The sequence below is a fragment of the Ochotona curzoniae genome, unplaced genomic scaffold (assembly GCF_017591425.1).
Source record: "Ochotona curzoniae isolate NIBS_2020 unplaced genomic scaffold, NIBS_Ocur_1.0 contig_43, whole genome shotgun sequence".
Lineage (NCBI taxonomy): Eukaryota > Metazoa > Chordata > Mammalia > Lagomorpha > Ochotonidae > Ochotona > Ochotona curzoniae.
Window position 1 is genome coordinate 10,845,538 of NW_024466218.1, and position 22,109 is coordinate 10,867,646.

At 44.0% G+C, this 22,109-nt stretch overlaps 1 protein-coding gene and 1 pseudogene across 1 annotated transcript; both read left to right on the top strand.

Moving 5' to 3' along the window:
* Positions 1-8,591: 8,591 nt before the first annotated feature.
* Positions 8,592-13,259, top strand: LOC121159502 (annotated as a pseudogene).
* A 3,476-nt stretch (positions 13,260-16,735) lies between these two features.
* Positions 16,736-21,684, top strand: LOC121159503 (DNA-directed RNA polymerases I, II, and III subunit RPABC4-like). The gene is made up of 2 exons (XM_040984661.1): positions 16,736-16,778; positions 21,503-21,684. Exons 1-2 carry the CDS (start codon positions 16,736-16,738, stop codon positions 21,682-21,684), a joined length of 225 nt encoding a protein of 74 aa, XP_040840595.1.
* Positions 21,685-22,109: the final 425 nt, after the last annotated feature.

Sequence of the window (22,109 nt, forward strand, 5' to 3'; positions counted from 1 at the left end):
AGCAGCTCCACTTCCCATCCAGCTCCCTGCTTGTGGCCTGGGAAAGCAGTCGAGGATGGCCTGAAGCTCTGGGACCCTGCACCCGCGTGTGGGAGACCCAGAATAAGTTCCTGGATCCTGGCTTCAGATTGGGGGAGCTCCAGGCATTGCTGCCACTCGGGGAGTGAATCGTTGGTCGGAAGATCTTCCTCTCTGGTTCTCCTCCTCTCTGTATAGCTGACTTTCCAGTAAATGAATAAATCTTTTTTTAAAAAATCAGCTCTAAATGGATCAAGGATCTAAGTTCATAACCTGATAACATCAAATTACTGCAGGAAAATATTGTTGACACTCTGAAAGGCAAGGTCACAGGCAATCAAAATAAAAATAAACAAATGGGATCACATCAAGCTAAGAAGCTTCTCCAAGCAATGAAAACTGTCAACAAGGAGGCAGCAAATAGAGTGGAAAAAGATATTTGCAAGCTGTGCAACTGATAGAGGATTTATATTTCTATAAAGAGCTCAAGAAACTCAATAAAAAAAAGTAAACAGTCCAGTTAAGAGATGGGCAAACGACATAGACATTTCTCAGTGGATGAAGTTCAAAAGGCCAACACATATATGAAAAAAATGCTCAAGTTGACTGGCCATCAGGGAATTGCAAATAAAAATCACAATGAGGTTTCAACTCATCCCAGTTAGAATGGCTATCATTCTGAAAAATCAAAAATCAAATACTAGCAAAGATGTAAGGAAAACCATTGCTTTTTTAAAAATTTATTTTTATTGGAAAATCAATATACAGAGGAGGAGAGAGAGGAAGATCTTCTGTCCGATGATTGACCCCCAAGAGGCAGCAATGCCTGTAGCTCCCCCAATCTGAAGCCAGGAGCCAGGAACTTCTTCTGGGACGGGTGCAGGGACGCAAAGCTTTTGGGCCATCAACTGCTTTCCCAGGCCACAAACAGGGAGCTGGATGGGAAGTAGGGTTGCCAGGATTAGAACCAGCGACCATATGGAATCACGGTGTGTTCAAGGTAAGGATTTTAGCCGCTAGGCTACTGAGCCAGGCCAGGAAAATGATTCTTTGTTCTAATGTTAGTGGGAATGTAAACTTGTACAACCATTATGGAGGAAAGTATGGAGAGCTCTCAGGTATCCTAAAATAGATTTTTCAAATGGCCTAGAAATCCATTCCTGGGAATTTGTCCCCAAAAAAATGGAATCAGCATACAAGAGGGCCATCTGTCTTCCCACGTTTATAGCAGCCGAATTCACAAAGCTAAAACATAGAGTCAACCTAGCTGTTAACAGATTCACTGGATAAAGAACATGTGGCATATATACACTGGAATTCTACAAAAAAAAAAAAAATTCTATTAAAAAAAAGTAAAATCTTGTCTTCTGCAACCAAATGGATGCAATTGAAAATCATTATGCTTAGTGAAATAAGCCAGTCCCAACATGACAGCTAACATTTATTTTCCCTGATCTGTGATTAACAACACACAGAGTACTCAAGTGGAATCTATAAGGGCTAGAATAAAATTCTGGGATTTGATTATAATGTGCAGTCTTTTTTATACACTTGAGAAGGTCAGTGTTTTGTTTTGATTTGATTTTTTGTTCTGTGTTACTAGTTTCTACTTTCTAGGTGTTGATATCTTTACCTAAGGCAGTGTTAAACTTGTGATTGCAAGATATGAAAAGTATGTTGCTATAAAATTAGGAGAAAAAAAGAAAGGAGGAACTAGTGCTGTAGCCTAATAGCTAAAGTCCTCGCCTTGCACACACCAGAGGCTCCACTTCCCATCCAACTCCCTGCTGTAGCCTGAGGAAGCAGTCGAGGAAGGCCCAAACCAGTGGGAACCTGCACCCATGTGGGAGACCCGGAAGAGGCTCCTGGTTCCTGGCTTTGTATCCACTCAGCTCCAGCCATTACGGCCACTTGGGAAGTGAATCAACAGACAGAAGATCTTCCTCTCTATCTCTCCTCTCTTTATTGACTTTCCAATAAAAATAAGTTAATCTTTTTTTAAAAAAAAAAGGAAGGAAGGAAGGAAGGGAGGGAGGAAGGGGGGAGTACGGGTGGGAAGTATCAATAAGCTCCTAATCTATATTTCAATACATGTGAAAAATTTCCACTTTATATAAAATTTTAAACACAATCTATAACATCTTAAAAACGTGAATTTAGTCCTTAATACCTTTTAAACCCACATGTCTTCACTAATTGAGTCTACCAAACACATAAGGGAAAAAATTAGGTCTAATTTTCATAAAATTAAACAGAAGGAAATACTTTCTAGTTCATGCTATGAAGCCACTATTATCTTGATACAAAAACAAAGAGAGAGAGAGAGAGAGAGAGACTGGGGAGTCAGGGTAGTAGCACAGCAAGCTAATCCTCTGCCTGCAGCACCAGCATCCCATATGGGCGCTGGTTTGGATCCAACTGCTCCACTTCTAATCCAGCTCCTTGATGAGGCCATGGGGTGTTGGGCCCCTTCACTCACACAAGAAACCCAGAGGAGGCACCTGGCTCCTGGCTTCAGATATGCCCAACTCTGGTCATTGTAGCCATTTGAGGATTAGAAAGACAGTAAAACACAGAATGTTTAATTCTCACACAAATAAAATTCAAAAAGTTCTTTGCAATCGCTAGTATGTAAAATCCAATAATATATCAAAGGATATTGCATCACGACCCAGTACAGAATGGAAGGTTTATTTACCATGTGGAAGCAGCTTAATTCACCTAATAAATAAACAAAACAGAAAAGCCCTTTGGGGGCAGGTGCAATGGTATGGGAAGTTAAGCTTCCACCCGTGGTGCTGGCATCCCATTTGGATGTCGTTTGGAGACCCAGCTGCTCCACTTCTAATCCAGCTCCCTGCTTATAGCGTGGGAAATCAGCAGAGGATGGCCCAATTCCTTGGGAACTGTACCCACTTGGGAGGCCAGAAGATGATCCTGGCTTCAGACCAGCTCAGTTTCAACCATTAGACCATTTGCAGGGTTAACCAGTGAACAAAAATCACTCTTTCCTTCTCTCTCTGTAACCCCATGCCTTTCAAGCGAAAATAAATCTAAATACAACAACAGCAACAAAACTCTTTTTAAAAATGAAATCTTCTCATTAGGTACAGGAAATTTCTTTTTCAAACACATTTATTCCTGGTCTTAAAAAATCTCAGCATAGTAGGAATAAAAGGGAAATTTTTCAACCTGCTAAATGGCATATCCAAAAACCCTCAAGCTGTAACATCATATTTATAATTGTGAAACTGAAAACCACAGGATTTCTTTCTCATCATATATGACATATATTTGTCATTTTAGGATTGGCTTATTTCACTGAGCATAATGCTCTCCAGTCAGGATCATTTTGATGCAAATGATAGAATTTCATTTGTTTTAAAGGCTGAGTAATATTACATAGGAGTAGATGTGCCACAGTTTCTTTATCCATTCCTCTTTTGAGAGGCATCTGGATTGTTTCCATGTCTTTTCTATATAGATTGTGCTGTTGTACATACAGGACTACAGGTCACTTTATAATTTACAGATTTCATTTCCTTTGGATATATTCCCAGAAGCGGGATAGATAGCTAGGTTATACAGATCAATTTTCACTTGTCTAAGCACTCTTTATACTGCCTTCCATAGTGGCTGCACTAACCTACACTCCCACCTGTAATGAAGTAGGGTACCTTTCTCCCCACGTCCATGGCAGCATTTCCGAATGTAGCCCAATCTCACTGGAGTTATGTGGAATCTCAATGCAGTTCTTATTTATATTTCCCTGATAGCTGGGAAGCATGAGCATTTTTCCATGTTTATTACCCATGTGAATTTGTTCTTCTGAAAAATGCCTTCTCATTTTTTCTCTCCTATTTCTTCACAGGGTTGTCTGTCTTGCTGAGGAACAAATAGCAAGGAGAGGCGCCCATAACCATTCTGTGTAAAGAGAACAGCAGGGAGCCCGTTCCTGCCTCTAAGATCATCCTGCTCCGTGACAGGACAGCCTGTGAGTGTGACGTGCTCTGGACAGCACACCCAGGAATCTCTCAGTCACCCCCCCTCCGGTCCCCACCTTGGCTTCTCCAGGCCAGACCCAGAGTTCCAAAAGCATCAACCCCAGCTCATCCCTGGGCCCCAAACCACCATACTATGCTCCTCCTGCATGCAGAACCACCTCTGCCCAGCTGGACCAGCTGGACCAGCAGGAATCCAGCTTTATCTGCCTCACTTGACGGTTCCCCATCTGCTGACACAACCTGCAGACTCCCACACCTTATCATCATTTATTTACATTGCCTCCTCAGCCCACCAATCCTCCCCTCTTCACAGGGTCCACATCAACCAGGCCCAGCCAGACACGCTGTCCCATAAGTCTCAATGGCTTCAAATTCTGCGCCAGGTCCCACTATTGGAATAATGAAATGAATGCTGAACCAATTAAATGGACAAACTGGGTGCATAGTTCTAAACCACAACCCCACCAGCACTTCAAACGAATCCTTCCCCCTTTTCCCCTGCATGGCACTTCCTGTCTTCCAACACACTTCAGTTCTTTCACATTTCATTACTTCTTGTCCCTAACACCCTCCTAAATGTAAGCTCCATAACAAAATGATATGTGTCAATTTGCGCTTGCATCCAACACACATGGAGTAGCGCCTGGCATAGAGTAGGCACTTATTAAACATGAGAATGGCAAGGCTACACTGCTGAGCTGGCTTCAGATCCATCATGGCATTTTCTCAGCAGTGATTCCTCAGAGTTCTTGGCAGTCACTCCTCCCTGGGGTGGCACCCCCCGCCCCCTGGGTGCACACTTTTGTCATGGTAGCCTCATCAACAGCTTACTTTGGGGCAGCTGTTGCTACAGCACAGTGAGCTACTAAAGGAAACACACCAACATCTGGAAAACGCACTCGCTGTTTCAGCCCTCCTGTGCCAGGAAAAGCACCTTTTGGATATTTTTACAATCAAGTAGTAAAGTGACTAGAAAATGCTGCTTGCAAAATGCACTTAATGAGGAACAGGTGAAGGAAAATTCGAACACTTGTCAGAAGTATACCTTTAAAACACTCAGTTTCAGGAAAGATTAAATTTCAGTTTATGTTTGTTAGTCCATGGTAGGAAAATCATCTTTATTCTAATCGTAAAAATTCAGGAATGGGACCGGCACCATGGCATAGCACATTAAACCTTCCCCTATGCCACTGGCATCTTGTAGGGGCAGCTCCACTTCTGATTCAGCTCCCTGGTTATGGTCTGGGAAAGCAGCAGAGGACAACCTAAGTCCTCGGGGCCCTGCACTCACATGCAAGACCCAGAAGGCGGCCCCGGCCACTGGCATCAAATCAGTCGAGCTGCAGCAGCCGATGCAGCTATTTGGGGAATGAACCAGAGGATGAAAGATCCCTTTCTGTAACTCTCCCTTTCAAAAGATAAAATCAGGAGTTGTTTGTCAGCAAAATCAAGGTTTTTAATTCATATGCTGTCCAACAGGTCATGACAATGGTTTTCCCATGATGTTCTACATGATTCTGAAGGAATCCGGTATTTGAAAGCATGTGCTATAGGCTGAAACTTCAGCTAATTTATCCTGTTTAGTTTTCATGATCATGGAATAGACTGGACAAGACCCATTTCACAACCATAGCACTCCAAGTCATTGCCAGAGTAGTTGGATCATTAACAAAAGAGACCTGATGAGAACGACAGCAGAATGGTGGATGTAGAAATTCCAGCATATACTTTTGTGAGCCTGAGGCATTTAATGACGATATATCAACAAGTAATTGCAATAGCTTGCCCACGTTGTGGAACTAATTAGGGGAGCAGAGCTGCAGTTCATGTTCACGTGTTGGATTCAAACATCCCCAGTATTTCCCATAATATTGCTCTGCCTTCCCAAAACTGCATTCTGCATTCCACAAGCTTCAGTGGCTGAGCGCCCAGCCAGAAGTCCTGACAGGCAGGTGTAACTAACTCAGTGTTAAGAGTTATTATGAGCGGGACTGACAATACAGATGGGACTCACCTTGTGGATTCACCTAGTACCTCTTTTCCAAAGTCTTTGCAAGGGTTCAACAGACCCTAGACCAGGAGAAAATCATCCCTTACCCCATCAGCTTCCTGGGATGCAGCCTAGAAGCTTAAAACCCACCTCTTTCATACAACACAAGACTTAAAAACAAGAAGCACTAAATTCAGAAAATAAGATGAACAAAGAAAAAGTGAATCTACCAAAGACGGTGGGAGATAAGTTTCACAAGAGAGATAAAGAAAATTCTGTAACCCAAAATATAACAAGAGGGGCTGGTGCAGTGGCACAGCCGGCTAATCCACGCCCTGCAGCACTAGCATCCCATACAGGCACCGGCTTGTGTTGTGGTTGCCCCCTTATGGCCTTGGAAAGCAGAAGAGGATGGCCAAGTTTTTGACACTCTGCACCCACATGGGAGACCAGGAAGAAGCTCCTGGTTTCACATCAGCTCATTTCTAACCATTTGGGGAAAGCAAACAGATGGACGCAAACAGATGGAAGACCTCTCTCAGCGTGTCTCTCTCTCTCTCTCTCTCTCTCTCTCTCTCTCTCTCTCTCTCTCTCTCTCGCTCGCTTTCTCTCTCTCGCTCGCTTTCTCTCTCTCGCTCGCTTTCTCTCTCTCGCTCGCTTTCTCTCTCTCGCTCGCTTTCTCTCTCTCTCGCTTTCTCTCTCTCTCTCGCTTTCTCTCTCTCTCTCGCTTTCTCTCTCTCTCTCGCTTTCTCTCTCTCTCTCGCTTTCTCTCTCTCTCGCTTTCTCTCTCTCTTTCGCTTTCTCTCTCTCTTTCGCTTTCTCTCTCTCGCTCGCTTTCTCTCTCTCGCTCGCTTTCTCTCTCTCTCGCTTTCTCTCTCTCTCGCTTTCTCTTTCTCGCTTTCTCTCTCTCTCGCTTTCTCTCTCTCGCTTTCTCTCTCTCTGTCTCGCTTTCTCTCTCTCGCTTTCTCTCTCCAAAACCTCCCTTTCAAGTGAAAAAAATTTTTTAAGTAACAAGAGACTGGGACAGATTTGGAGTGTGAAGAGGGAAGCACTGGTCTGGAGATGGTTTTCTCTACCCTTTGTTTTCACTAACAAACAAAAAAATGTAAATCAGCAAAATACAGTAAAGAGACCAAAAGTGGGGTGTCACGTTTGACAGACATGGCCGACCCAGCTTCCAGTTCTCTGGGAAAGCAGCCCCACACCCTGCGGCTCCTCCCCGTTACCTCCGTCAGCACCCCGAGTGACTCAGGCTCCGCCGGTGATTCGTGTCAGGGAGCACACAGCCCCTCATAAAGCAAGCACAGAGGAATGCAAATTCACTTCCTACGTGACAGACAGACGCCAGGGAACGCAGGGCCCTGAAACGCTGCTCTAGAAGGCCGCTGCGAGCAGGCAGCCTGTGGAACCGACTGCACCTTTACCACCGAACAGGGAGAAGCTGCAGGAGCGCACCCCGGGCTCACACCGCCCCCTGCCCAGGATGCCAGGCGTGATGCTCTGAGCAAGGCGCAGGCCACACATGCCAGGGGCAGGGGCTCTGCTCCCCATGCTTTTTTCCTCTTTAGGGAATGTTAAGAATCCCACTCATAACAGCGAACAGTGTCAGAGCCTTACTACACCTGCAGCTGCTCAGCATTCTAGGCTTTCCCGAGCCTGCCTCCTCCAAACCTCACAGACTTTTCCAGTAAACTACTTCCAAAGGCTCCTGCAGATCTCCAGGTATAATTATAGTAATGACTCCACTTTTGACACCTGCTTTCTCCATTAGCTGACTTTTCATTACCACATTGCAGCACCTAAAACAAGCCAGATTTTTTTCTCAGTTTAATATTATTTTTTTAACAGATTCAATGCGACGTGTAGGCACATTTCTAAAAATATAATGAGCATAATGATATTCTCTTTCTGCCTCCCTTCCACAGTCTTTTTTTCTTAGTTTTTGAGATAACACATTTACAAGATATAAAAAGGTTTATTCACCAACAAGAAGCTATTTTCAAAAGAGGGTTTCGTTTGGCTCACTGTTTTTGGAGGTTCAAGTCCAAGCTCAGGCAGGACCCGTTTTTGTTTAGCCATCTGATGAGGTCAGTCGATGGTAACAGGGAGCACATGTACAACACACATCACCCAGCAAGCCAGGAAACAAACTGCCGCAGACCCCTCTGCTTTTATAACTGCCTCTAGAGCTGGAAGCACCTTCCACAGACATGCCTTCAGCAGCCTCAGGGAGCCCCATGAGGTCTACCTCCAATCCCCATAACAGAGCCAAGTCCCCATCCTTTGAACATCAACGTGAGTTCAGGGCCCCTATTCTATTCAGTTATGGCAAGAATTGACTAGTGGTCTGAGTTCCTCATAAAAAGAAATCTGCAAAACCAAACACACTTTGGTCACTAACTGTTGGTTTCTTCCTGATGTCATTCAGACTTGAACTGTTTCAAGTAAAAAGGAATGTGCGCAGTATATCGTTTAGGCAGATAAAAAAAAATACTGCACGTTTCTCTTTCCTTCCCCGCTCCCTGCCATCCTGACAACCACACTAGGCTGAAGGTCCCTCCTGTACCTAAGGCAGGAAGATGGTGGCCTCCAAGAAGATGAAAGAGTCACCGGAGTCAGTCAACTCGAGGTCCCAGCTGGTGCTAAAGAGCAGAAAGCACACACCAAGCTACAAGTAGTCTCTGAAGATAATCCGACAAGGCAAAGTGAAGCTGGTCAACCTTGCCAACCACTGTCCAGCCTTGAGGAAATCCGAAATAGAGTGCTGCACCATGTTGGCCAAAACTGGAGTCCATTACTGCAGTGGCTATAATATAGAATTGGGCACAGCATGCGGAAAACACTACAGAGCCAACACACGTTCTATCACTGAGCCAGGTGATTCTGAGATCATAACAAGCAGGCCAGAACAGACTGGTGAAAAACAAGTCATGATTTTTTCTTTAAATAAAACCTGCCAGAGCTTGTTTTAAAAAATACTACAAACTGAAAGACTCTCCTCCCCAAAAAAAGATGGCCTGGACACACATTAACCCTGGGGGCCTGAATGCAACTTACCGTAGAAAGCTTGGTGGTCCAATTCTGTGCAAGCCAAGGAGAACTGGTAAAAAAAAGTCCCTCTTGTCAGCCTCCAGAATCAAGAAACCAAGGAGCAATGAAAATGTCACAGAGCCAACAAGAAGAGATTTCAAAGTTAACACTTGACAAAAGCCGTAAGCACCATTGCCAACCTCTCCCTTCACGGCTCTCCAAGCACTGTGACTTCTGCTCTCCACATCTATCATGAACGTCCACCCCACAGGTGAAGTTCATCACAGAGGAATTGCTCTCAGCTGCTGTAATTGCCTCTGGGGGAGGAACTGAATGCTGCTCCCACTAAAGGCATCGCAGCTGGTTTTAATATGAAAATGGCAGCCTTTAAGTGGTCATCCTTAATTATTCTAGAACCAGAATACATTCTCTACAGAACACCATGTGAAATGTGAAGCCATCGACTCAATGCCTCACAGACACATGAGAATGCTAATGTTATTTTTTAGAACACATTAGTCTGTGTTGCATTTTGTTCCAGAAAGAATTTGTAGTCCTCAGAATACCACTATGTGTCACTTGTAGAAAGCTCTGTTCCTACAGGACTATTGAGTTTGTTCTTTGGAATAGAATGACTTGGGCCCAATGCGATGGCCTAATGGCTAAATCCTCAACTTGCAATTGCCAGGATCCCACATGGGTGCCAGTTCATGTCTGGGCTGCTCCACGTCCCATTCAGCTCCCTGTTTGTGGCCTGGGAAAGCAGTGGATAATGGCCCAAAGTCTTGAAGCCCTGCACTCATGTGGGAGACCCAGAAGAAGCTCCTGGCACCTGATTGGATCAGCTCAGATCCAGCCATTTGTGACCACTTGGAGGGTAAACCACAGCAGATCTTTCTCATTCTCCTGCCCTCTGTAAATCTGCCATTCCAGTGAAAATAAAATAAATCTTAAACACACACACACATACACACGTGCACACACACATACACACACACAACAAAACGACTTTGTTGCTGGCATTTCCTGACACCTGGTGCAAGCAATAATAGGTCAGGAAGAGGTGTTGCCCGTGCAGAGCTGAAGCTCTCTGCTGCAATGGTCCCCCCTCAAACAGTGATGGCCAGGATTCCAAACCACATAGCAGGAAGTGCTAATTTGGCTGGCTGTCTTGAGCAAATTTCAGGACGAGTTCAATGTAGTATTCCTACGCTCACCTTACATGTTCACAAGTAGAAGTTGTAATAAGTGGTTGTTAATCACAACTTTTAATTGTGAACAATTAAATCACACAATTAATCACAACTTGGGGGTCAGCATTGTGGTCTAGTGGGTGAAGGTCACCATCTGTGATGCCAGCATCCCATTTGGGTGCCAGTTCAAGTCCCAGCTGCTCCATTTCCTGTTCAGCCTCATAGTGATGGCTTGGGAAAAGCGGCAGAAGATGGCCCAAGAATTTGAGTCCTTGCCACCCATGCAGGAGACCCCAATGAAGCTTTTGACTCCTGGCTTCAGTCAGATCTAGCCCATTTTGCAGCTGAGGAGTGAAGCCAGCAAAAGTCTCCCACAGAAGTCTCTCTCTCTTTCCTCTTTCCTCTCTCTCTCTCTCTCTCTCTCTCTCTCGCACACACACACACACTCCATCATAACTTAACTCTGACTTCCAAATAAACAAATATCTTTTAATTAACCACAGCTCCAAAGATCACAATTATGAAGGTACATCACCCTAAAGACTTCTCTCATACAGCTGCCTCCCAGTCTATGAACCCCAAGTTTCACTCATTTTGTATTTTATTTAAAAATGTGCAAATGATTTTCCCAATAGCATTTTTAGAACATCACACTTCCAAATAAAAATAAAATGAGTTGTCCAGAGTTAGGCCCCATCAAAAAGCTCTTGCAAGGTTTTTCAGAAACTATCTAAGGATCCTGGCAGATGGTGTATTAAAAGTCACTGGCCCTCTGCCAGCTAGGGTAGCATTTTGTTTCATGGACTTTTCAGAATTACTTGGAAGACATTAACATTGTCACCCTAAACAATACAATATATTTGAATAAAGTGAAAAAAAAGCAAGCACTTTATAGTGGAGCTATAATAGTTAGGCCTCTAGTAGGAACCAAATTGGGCCATCCAAGATCTAGGTGACTGGGGACAATGCTAAGCCCAAGACAGCATGCAACTCTGCTTCCTCTCATTGGAGGCCAAACTGGCAATGAAGGAATCTGTCTTAATCAATACGTCCTTTTGAGCTTAACACCAGAGTAAGCATGTATCTAAAAGACTCTTTAAGGAGCAGGACCCATGCCCATATCAGGGAACTTGAGTTCAAGTCCAGAGTCCCACAGATGTGCACTCTGGGAGGCAGTTGGTGGGTCAAGTACTTGGGTCTGTACTACCCTCCTGGAAGACGCAAATTGAGTTCCTGGTTCTTGGCTTCAGCTGTCCCGCTCCCCTCAAGAACTTTAGGGAAAGAACTAGTTGATGGAAGATATCTTTGTCCCTAACCTTCCCTGTCTCCCTGTCTTTCAAGCATTTTTTAAATTTTAATATGATTTTTATATTTTAAATAATATGAGAGGCCAGCACTGCTGCACAGCTGGGTATGCCACAGCCTACGGTGTCAGCATCCGATATGGGCACTGGCTCAAGCACCAACTGCTCCACTGCTGATCCAGCTCCCTGCTACTGTGCCTGAGAAAGCAGCAGAGGATGCTCCAAGTCTTGAGCCCCTGCCACCCAGTGAAAGACCCAGAAGAACCTCCTGGCTCCTGGCTTCAACCTGATCCAGCCCTGGCCACTGCAGCCACTTGGGTAGTAAACCAGAATATAGACGATCACTCTCTCTAACTCTGCCTATTAAATTAATAAATAAAACTTTTCAAAAATATTAGATGAAATTACAAAGATGACGATGAAATAGCTAATATGTATTGGTCACTTTATGAGTGCAGCGTCAGACCAAGGGCTTTAATATAAACAACAAGGCTTAAGGTTAAGATTATCAACTGTATTTTATGTATGGAGGAGACAGGCTTCCAAGAAGGGAATAATTTATGCTAGGGGCCATGGCACAGGCATTGTGAGGCTGTGACTCAGGTGGCTGGGTCTGTGCTGACCTCCACTTCCCCTTCCAGATACAATGTCCACCCTGCTTACCAGGCCAGGCCACTGCCCAACAGAAACTGAATCAGCAGGCTGCCTTGCCTGCTGGATTCCAGCTGTGCCAGCTGCTGGGAGATAGGGCAGACCAAGGGGAGGGAAAAGACAGAGGCTAAGGGCTTATGCTTCTGCGCCCCTCCCTGTGAAGTCACCCAGGGCTGTCTACATCCCACTCTTCTCAAAACAGTGCTATCTCCCCAGCTCTCACCCCCAGGGTCCTGAGACCATTGGTCCCTCTTAGCCAGAGGTAGTTACAGCCCAATTGTAGTAATTTCTGAGGTGTAGGCTTTATCCCTGCACTATCCAACCTTTGGACATGGGTGAGAATTTACTCTGGAATTTATGTCTCATTTATCCTAGAATGAATGCCTGGCGGGAGAAGTGCTGAGTCAAAAAACACTTGCATACATATAGTACCAAATTGAATCCAATGGAAACTTCCAACACTCTTAAAAAAGAGCATTCCTTTCCCCTCATATCCAACACATGTACTACTATCAAATATTTTTCATATTAGCCAATCTTTAACTTTAAAAAAACACACACATTTTGATCCGATCCTTTTAAGTGAAGTTTCTTCTTCTAAGATAGCATGATCCTTCTTTCATTGCTACCACAATGTACAGTGATTAAGTGCTTACCTTCTGTATGTTGTTTTAGGGAACCCAAGAATGTTAAACCGATCTTTGTTCAAGGCTTCTAGGAATTGGAACTTTGGTTGCAAAATACTTAACCAAAATATAAAGAAGCATGCTTTTTATACAGTCTGTTCCAAATATACACTTAGTTGGTTTCCTGCCACCAACATGGGAGATCCAGGAGTTTCAGGCTACTGTCTTCAACCTGGTCTCAGTCTGAGCCTTTGCAGGAGACTGGAAAATGGGACTCTTTCTTTTTCATGTATATAAATTTCATTTTTTATGATTACATGGTGGGTCAGGTAGGAAGGATCAAGATTTAGGGAAAATTTGGGTGTACTCATTGCTTCCAAATTTGCTATTTCTTTTTGTTGTTTCAGAGAGAAGAGCGAGACGAAGGTGGAAACCAGTCATGACTTTCCATACATCCCAGTACCCAGGGATGAGGAACCGCCACCTCATATCAACCCAGAGTCTCAATGTGTACATATTTTGAGGGTTCTGTCCAAGTGGTTTGGGTAGTTCTGGAATGCTGTCAATTTCACCAATTCAAGGATGATGTCATCCTCCCAATGTCCATTGATTCCATTCACCAAGATTATTTGAGGGTAGTTGTCCAGTTAGATCTGTTCTGCTGAAGCATCAAATGAGCTGCCATATTCTCCTTTTACAACAGGGCCTGTGTCCACTGCTCCACCTTTTTCATTAAGTAGGACATGTTCTTGCAGGCGAGTCCAAGGACCCAGGCCAAGCATTCCAACCATCACCAGATCCCCGACCCCTGGAGCTTACAAACTCAACACCCACCTAATAGGCGGGCCCCAGGACCTGAGTTTGGGGCTCTTTCTTTCTCTTAGACTCTGACAAATAATTTCTAAGATTCATTTATTTTCATTTGAAAGGCAGGTTTCACAAAGAGAGGGGAAACAGAAAAAGAAAGAACTTCCATCTGCTAGTTCACTCCCCAAATGGCCACAACAGCCAAAGCTGAGCTGATCCAAAGCCAGGAGCTTCTTCTGGATCTCTCACGTGGGTGCAGGGACCCAAGAACTTAAGTTATCATTCTTCGCTTTCCTAGGCCATAAGCAGGGGGCTGGATTGGGATATATAAGGATGCTGATGCCACAGGAAGAAGAAAAGCTACTATACCACCATGCCATCCCCCAAACACAGAATTTTTACAGTAAGTAGATATTTGCTGAATGACATTGTCCACTGATGATTTTCACTATCAATCAACAATGAAACAAGCCCCTAGTTATCAGGGTTGAGTGGTCATATGCATGTCAATAACTTTCAACTAATTTGAAGGCCTTATCTTTTACCAAATCTTTTCCAGTTGACATGTAGACATGATTTAATCTGGCATCTTCAAATTAAGTTGAAAGAAAAAAAAGATTGTTTTAAATTTTAAAACTACATGAGTAGCTAAAGTCCTTGCCTTGCATGTGCTTGAATCACATATTAACACCAGTTCATGTCCTGGCCACTCCACTTCCCTTCCAGCTCCCAGCCTATGTATGGCCTGGGAAAGCAATAGAGAACAGGCTAAAGCGTTGGAATCCTGCATCCCCATGGGAGACCTGGAAGAAGCTCCTGGCTTCTGGCTTCAGATAGACTCCGCTCTGGCTGTTGCAGCCACTTGGGGAGTGGACCGGCAGATGGAAGATCTTTCTCTCTGTATATCTGACTTTCCAATAAAACTAAATAAATCTTTCTTAAAAACTACATTAAAAAAATTGAAAAATGAATTGAATTCAGCTTTTCACCTAGGACAAGTGCTGACTTAAGTGTTCTTGTCTGCAGCTGTTTTGTCAGAGCTGCTGTAAAGTATTGTGTGGACTTCCTATCAGAAACGGACATGCAGTATGAAGGACAGGTTCCAATGAATCACAGGATGTTGTGGAAAGGCAAGGATGTCTGTAATGGAAGATGTCATTTTTAGAAGAACTTTGGTATGAGTGTCTTATTGGGATGGCACCCCTTGGAAGGAAGGGTATTCTTTAATAGACTGTCCATGTTTCCCGAGAGCCTTCTGGTAGCACTCCTAATATTTATGAATAGGTACACCAGTTGATGCTGCTTGTCATATGTAAATCTGAAAGTGCACATTAAGTTTGCCATGTTTCAGGATTTCATCATGTTTTTGGCAAGGGCGTGTACACATAAGGAGACCTTTTGTTAAACCACATAACTCTGATCTTGTTTATGAGCTCTAAAATTAAATGATCTTGCATAAATGCTCAGAAAGTAATTTTCATATTAGTCTCAATGGCCCACAGTACCACCACAAAAAACCCAGTCACAATTCATTCTGTGACATTGGGCAGCCTGTCGGCTTCATTTGTGGTACAATGTGCTACTTCATGGGAGTTTCATGACCTACAGACTCTCATGCATTTAGAGAGAGAAAGGGTAGCTGGAAGCACTTTGGCTGGATCTGTAGCCAAAGCATTTCTGTTGAATAAAGGAAATACACTCATGCAAAAGAATGAGGCCTATAGTTCAAAGCCTCCCAACTTTCTCTGTAAATGACCAGACAGGAAATATTTTAAGTTTTGAGGCTATACAGTCTCTGTCACAACAACTCTGTTGTATCAAGAAGACAGCCATGAATAGGGATGGCAGTGTTCCAATGACACTTTATTTATGTAAAATGCCTGGTGGTCCAGATCTGGCCAATGGGCCACAGTTTACCAACACCTGATCTTGATTATACTGTACTCTCCCTCCTTCAGGATTTTCTTTGTAAAATTAAATGGTTAGTATTTAGTTCTGTAAAGATCATGCGTATGAGTCTCTAACCAACTCTACTAATACTATCTTTGCCATTTTAAGCATGAGAAAATGAACCCACCAAGAAAGGTTAAATAACTTCCCCAAGGTTGTGCAGCCCATAAGGGGCAATGATAGAATTCAAACCCAGGCAGTCTGACCACTGGACACACAGCAAGCCACTCTCTGTTATGAGGTTTTAACGTATGCTAGAATTTCTAGAATTAAAAAAGAAAGAGATTCACTAGTTTTTCCAGGGATTCCTTGGGTTCTCTAAGCCTCGATTCCTAGGCTTACTCTAACTCAATGTTCATTTATCTTCCAGACATGAGACACAGGGGAATTCTGAAGTTTCCAGATCTACTCTAGTCTCCAGAAATTCTCAGATGCTTTGTGGTAGCTGCTAGAGCTGTCTCCACCACCTTTTTTCAATTTGCTATAAAGCCTAGAGGTTACTGTGTCCCCTAAAAAGCAATTTGGAACAATACTATGCTACCAAAATAGGCTATCTTAAAAACAAAAACAAACAAGAGAAAACACTAGAAATGCTTTCTATTTAAGATGAGATTAATGACTGCAGGAATAAAAATGTAGGTCTCTTTATCACTCCAGGATATAGAAATAAGGCGCCATCTATGACCCAAAAAGTGTCCCACACCAGATACTAAATATGCTGACGGCAGAAGCGTAACTATATACATTCCTACTGTCTATCAATAAAAGAATGATGGAGGGGAAAAAAAGAAAAACCAATACTCTCTTAAGACATAAAGTCAAGGATCATCTGGGTAAAAAAAAGAAAAAGATGGCTGTTGCTGTAAGGAATGGAATGCTGTATGAGCTTTGAAATGCATCCCCCGGAAGCCTGAGTGGAGTAAACAGAATCTTGACTATTGCTGCACCGATTGCATTACGCACAGAACTGCTTGCCTAACATTCCCCATGTCCTTGTCTCCCCTCGCCACCCCATCATGACGTCTAAATTTTTCATATGATCAAAACTTACCTCCTGTGGTAGCGTTGAAACCACCACCCCCACATAATGAAAGAGGAAAGTAAACTGCACATTTCCTTTGGGAACACGGAAACTCCCTGCAGTTGCCAATAAGACTGAGAAATGCTGGACGACAGAGATTACGCATTCAGTCAAATCAGCAATTGTAAGTTACCAGCTTTGTACAAGGATTTGGAACACATGCAGTTCTAGAGGAAAGAGCTCATTCTCTGAGACAGCCTCTGGGAGCAGGGCGTGGGTGTTTTCACGTCCCATTCATAAAACCAGAGGACAAGTCCATACACTCTGCTATGGCCTTTACGGTGAAGAAAAGAAATCCACTGTGCCTACTTGTAAAGATGCTCCAGCTTTCACATCCTGTGAGAACAGAAAACACTTGATCCTACAGGGACCCGCAGGTCTTCTGCAGGACAGTATTTCATCAAGGTTTGTTAAGAAGATATTTTGGGGCCCGGCGCGGTGGCGCAAGTGGTTAAAGGTCCTCGCCTTGCACGCCCGGGATCCCATATGGGCGCCAGTTCTAATCCCAGCAGCCCCGCTTCCCTTCCAGCTCCCTGCCTGTGGCCCGGGAAAGCAGTCGAGGAAGGCCCCAAAGCTTTGGGACCCTGCACCTGTGTGGGAGACCTGAAAGAGGCTCCTGGCTTCGGATCGGCATAGCATCGGCCGTTGCGCTCACTTGGGGAGTGAATCATCGGACTGAAGATCTTCCTCTCTGTCTCTCCTCTCTGTATATCCGCCTTTCCAATGAAAAAAATAATAAAAATAAATCTTAAAAAAAAAGAAGATATTTTGTCATGCAAATGCGTCTTATCATTCATTAGTTGTGGTGTTGTGGCCCGGGTCCCCAATAAGCACAGACACATTCACTGACTAGAAGAGGGCAGGGAAGGAGAAAATACGGGAACCTCATTGTGCACCAGACTGAGTGCTAGAAATTGTAATGTAGACTGCTACACCAAGAAAATACTGTTAATTTCAGTGTGCAACTCTCAAAGTTAAATGATGATCATTTAAAAATATCTTGTTGTATTTGAATCACTGCTTTGGAATAGTCTGAATTCTAATTGGATTGGGAGAGTGTTTCTTTCACGCCAAAACCTTCACTTAAAGCAGGCTGGGAAGACCTGAGCTTGAGGTTGGTCAAAGAAGCCTGCGCAAGCCAGGCTGCAGTAAGGAAAGCGGAACCTCCGGAGTGCTCTGAACGCTCCTTCCTGTTGCCCTCTGCGCATGAGAAAGAGGCATATTCTTCAGCATGAGGCTGCTGTGATCACCACAGACACGTGCAGCAAGGCTGAAGCGCCCTTGCTTCAGCTGCATTGTCCCTGGAGAAAGCACTTAGACTGACCACTAGAGCACCTGGACATGGGACACACACTGTGTGACCCGCTCCTGCACCAGAGAATGCTCCACTACAGGGCAGGCTGCTCAGCCGGACCGCCAGCCCAGCCCTTGCTCCCCACCACGCCTTCCCGGGGGGGACCTGCAGAGCTGCTCCAAAAACAGCCAGCTGCCGCCTTCTGCTGACCACTCACTCTCTTTGACATAAGCTAATTGAAGTTCTGCTGTTTTCTCTGTCCTGGCTATGAAGTCAACCAGTTTCTCTATTTTAAGAATAGAGGGTGTGAAGTTCTGGCCCTAATCATTTCCTGAGTACCTGTGAAACATGGGTTCACATTATTTGGGCTATAGATTCTTTTGTAATGGACCACCTCCCTGAACTCCCACCCCGTTACAGGGCATTACTGTGGACTATGAACAACTGTGACTCCATCTTAATCTCCTGGTGACCCAAGCCCTTACCCCCCTGAGCAACAGCTAAGATAAGGACAAGTCCAGGACATATGGCCCATGACTCATGTTTATTCTGTTGAATAGACTGTTTCTGGCAGTGACCCCTAACCCTGATAATGCTGCTGACGGCTCCCACCTGTGCTGTCTGCACCCTTATCTGATTGACAGGGTCCTGTTTTTTTACTGTGTATGTGTTTTTTCTTACTACCCAGGATGTGCTTTGAGCATTTAAAAAATCCTGCATTTTGGAAGCTCAGGGTGGAAGTGTACCAACGTCTTGCTGTGTGGCTGCTGTCCCAGGTGATACGAGTCTGCCTTTGCCTCGCTTCTGGGATAGATTTAGTCAACCCCCAATAATTTCTATTTTCTTTACACAAATGATCTAACCCTTTCCACATAATGACCAAAGTGACCTGATAAGATACATCTTATTCTAACCGTCATACAAAAGAGGAAGCCAGGGCCCAGCGGTGCAGCCTAGCAGTTAAAATCCTCGCTTTGAACACGCTGGAATCCCATATGGGCGCCGGTTCTAATCCCAGCAGCTCCACTTCCCATCCAGCTCCCTGCTTGTGGCCTGGGAAAGCAGTCTAGGACAGCCCAAAGCTTTGGGACCCTGCACCTGCGTGGGAGACCCTGAAGAGGTTCCAGGCTCCTGACTTCAGATCGGCAGAAAACCAGTCGTTGTGGTCACTTGGGGAGTGAATCATGGACAGAAGATCTTGCTCTCTGTCTTTCCTCCTCTCTGTATATCAGACTTTGTAATAAAAATAAGTAAATCCTTAAAAAAACAAATACACTTAATGCCTCTGAGATTTTTAGTAAATGAAATGTGAATACTACACACCTCGCATACTGGGAGTTAATGTTCAATTAGATTAGACAAGAACTGTGCAGAGCTTGGCATTTGGCAAGCACTGGATAATGGGAACTATTATTACAACACTCTCAATCATTCTCAATGCACCCGTTACTTGGTACTGAACTGTTCAGTGCACTGGTTATCTGGTATGGTTATTTGAAAAAGGATATTCTTGACCAATAGAAAGTTCCATACTTATTCATCATTGTTAAAAATAATACGTAGGATTAGGAGCTAGTGTTGGGTGTACGTTTAAATCTCCTCTTTTAACTTCCCATTCAGCCCCCTGCTAACGTGCCTGGGAAAGCAGCGGCAGATGCCCCAGGGCTTGTGCCCCTGCCACCCACATGGGAGACTCGGACCTCTTGGCTCCTGGCTTTGGCCTGGCCCATTCCCAGTCACTGTGACCATCTGGGAAGTGAACCAGCAAATGAACCTCCTTCTCTCCTCTCTCTCTGTAACTCTTTCAAGTGAGTAAAATTTTTAGGACTTGGTGTTGACCCAATCGGTTAATCCTCTACCTTCAAGCATCACGATATCAGATGGTGCTGGTTTGTGTTCCCACTGCTCCACTTCCCATCCGGCTTCCTGCCAGTGGCCTAGAAAAACAGAGGAGGATAGTCCAAAGCTTTGGGGCCCTATCCCTAGATGGGTGACCCAGAAGCTCCTGGCTCTTGGCCCCTGGCTTCGAGCAGCTCAGCTCTGGCCGCTGCAGCCACTTGGGGAGTGAACCAGTGAACAAAAGAATCTTTCTGTCTCTCCTTCTCTGTAAATCTGGTCTGCCTTTCCAATAAAAATAAATAAATCTTTAAATAGATAAATAATTTTTAAACATATACATAGGATTGGTTACCTCTACTCAAAACAAAAGCCTAATAAACTGTATTACTGACTGTTTTATTTACTGTACTATTCTTTTTATTTTATTTTTTATTTTTTATGATATGGTTCCTTACCTGGGGTGGGTGGGAAACTGGGTGGGCCTTCTCCCTTAATATCTCCCTTTAAACATGAAGGAAACAATAAGGAAATATTAGTCTTACCTACTTTCCTATAGCCCTTGAACCTTTTTACCCTAATCAACTATGTAACGATTGTCAAAAATATAATAAAAAAAAAAAAAGAAAAAAAATGATACAGTTCCTTAGGCTCAGGAGCTTCCCTTCCGTTCTCCCCCTCCCTCTTCCCCCACACTGTTTTCCACTATATTATAACAATACTATAGTCCTTCAACAATAATCATAAGGGCCCGGCGCGATGGCACAGTGGTTAAGGTCCTCGCTTTGCATGCCCGGGATCCCATATGGGCACCAGTTCTAATCCCAGCAGCCCCGCTTCCCTTCCAGCTCCCTGCCTGTGGCCCGGGAAAGCAGTCAAGGACGGCCCAAAGCTTTGGGACCCTGCAACCATATGGGTGACCCGGAAGAGGCTCCTGGCTTCGGATCAGCATAGCATCGGCCGTTGCACTCACTTGGGGAGTGAATCATTGGACGGAGGATCTTCCTCTCTGTCTCTCCTCTCTGTATATCTGCCTTTCCAATAAAAATAAAATAAATCTTTAAAAAAACCCAATAATCATAAGTCATCATTCTGTTATTTAAGTGTATCATGACATTGTAGGTATAGACAATGGTAGCCATTCCAGCATCCTGTTGTCAAGATATATTTAATAGTTTCTTTGGGAGTCCATCTTTTATTCAGGAGCAGAGATGCATACTGTAATGTATCTTCATTTCATGGTGTACTCACTTTTAAGGAATTAAAACATAATAAAAATATCTAAAGGTAAAATTATTGAGTTAAAGGCCAAATTGTAAAACATAGGTACCAGACTGCTTTTCACTCGGTCTGTCTCCCAGCTTGCTGGCAGGAGTTGTATGTGCCGATTTCATGCTGAAGACAACTGGGCCTGAACATAGACACTTAATAAGTTGTGTAAAGTGACTAATAATTAGTATGCCAAGAGTCCAAACTTGGTTTGACTTCAAGATCTACTGTTCTTAACCACTCTCTGATACTTGTCCAATTTTACAAAGGAAACTGTATAATCAGCCAGGAATTCTGATTATCAGTGTCTTACTCTTTCTAATAGCAGTCTGATAACCTCCTGCGGGGAGGAAGGATGGGGGTGACAGAGTTTACAGAATAGACTTACAGACCCTGCAGTGCAGTGAGTCCTAGATGAGGTGCTGAGGAGTTAATTCGGTGCCCCAAAGGGACAGTGGACACTCAAAAGGACATTCAGCCCCCCAAGCAGCAGCCAATGATTTATACTTGTAGAGAATGTCACACAGAGAGTGAAATAAAATCCAGGGAGCCAATCAGATGCAGAGAAAGTGCATACCGAATAATGTACAGCAAAAGGACAGAAAGATTGTTGGTTTCTGACGCTCAATGAAACGTGCCAGTTCAGAGCAACAGTTCCATTTGTACTTGGATTTCCTGTTCATGCTTCACCTTGTTATATAGCTTTGATGTAGCATCTTTTTGAACTACATATGATTTCCCTTTAAAAACTATATTGTATTAAGGAATCTTTTAATATAAGGAAGTTGTTCAAATAAAAAGAATAGATATACAGAATTTATTCCCTCTGAAGATTTTCAATTCAAAACATGAATTAAAAGTTCAAAACATGGGGGCCCAGTGCGGTAGCCTAGCAGCTGGGGTCCTCACCTTGGACTCACTGGGATACCATGTAGGCATCGGTTCTGGTCCCAGCAGCCCTGCTTCCCATCCAGCTCCCTGCTTGTGGCCTGGGAGAGCAGTAGAGGACGGCCCAGGGCCTTGGGACCCTGCACCCATGTGGGAGACCTGGAGGAG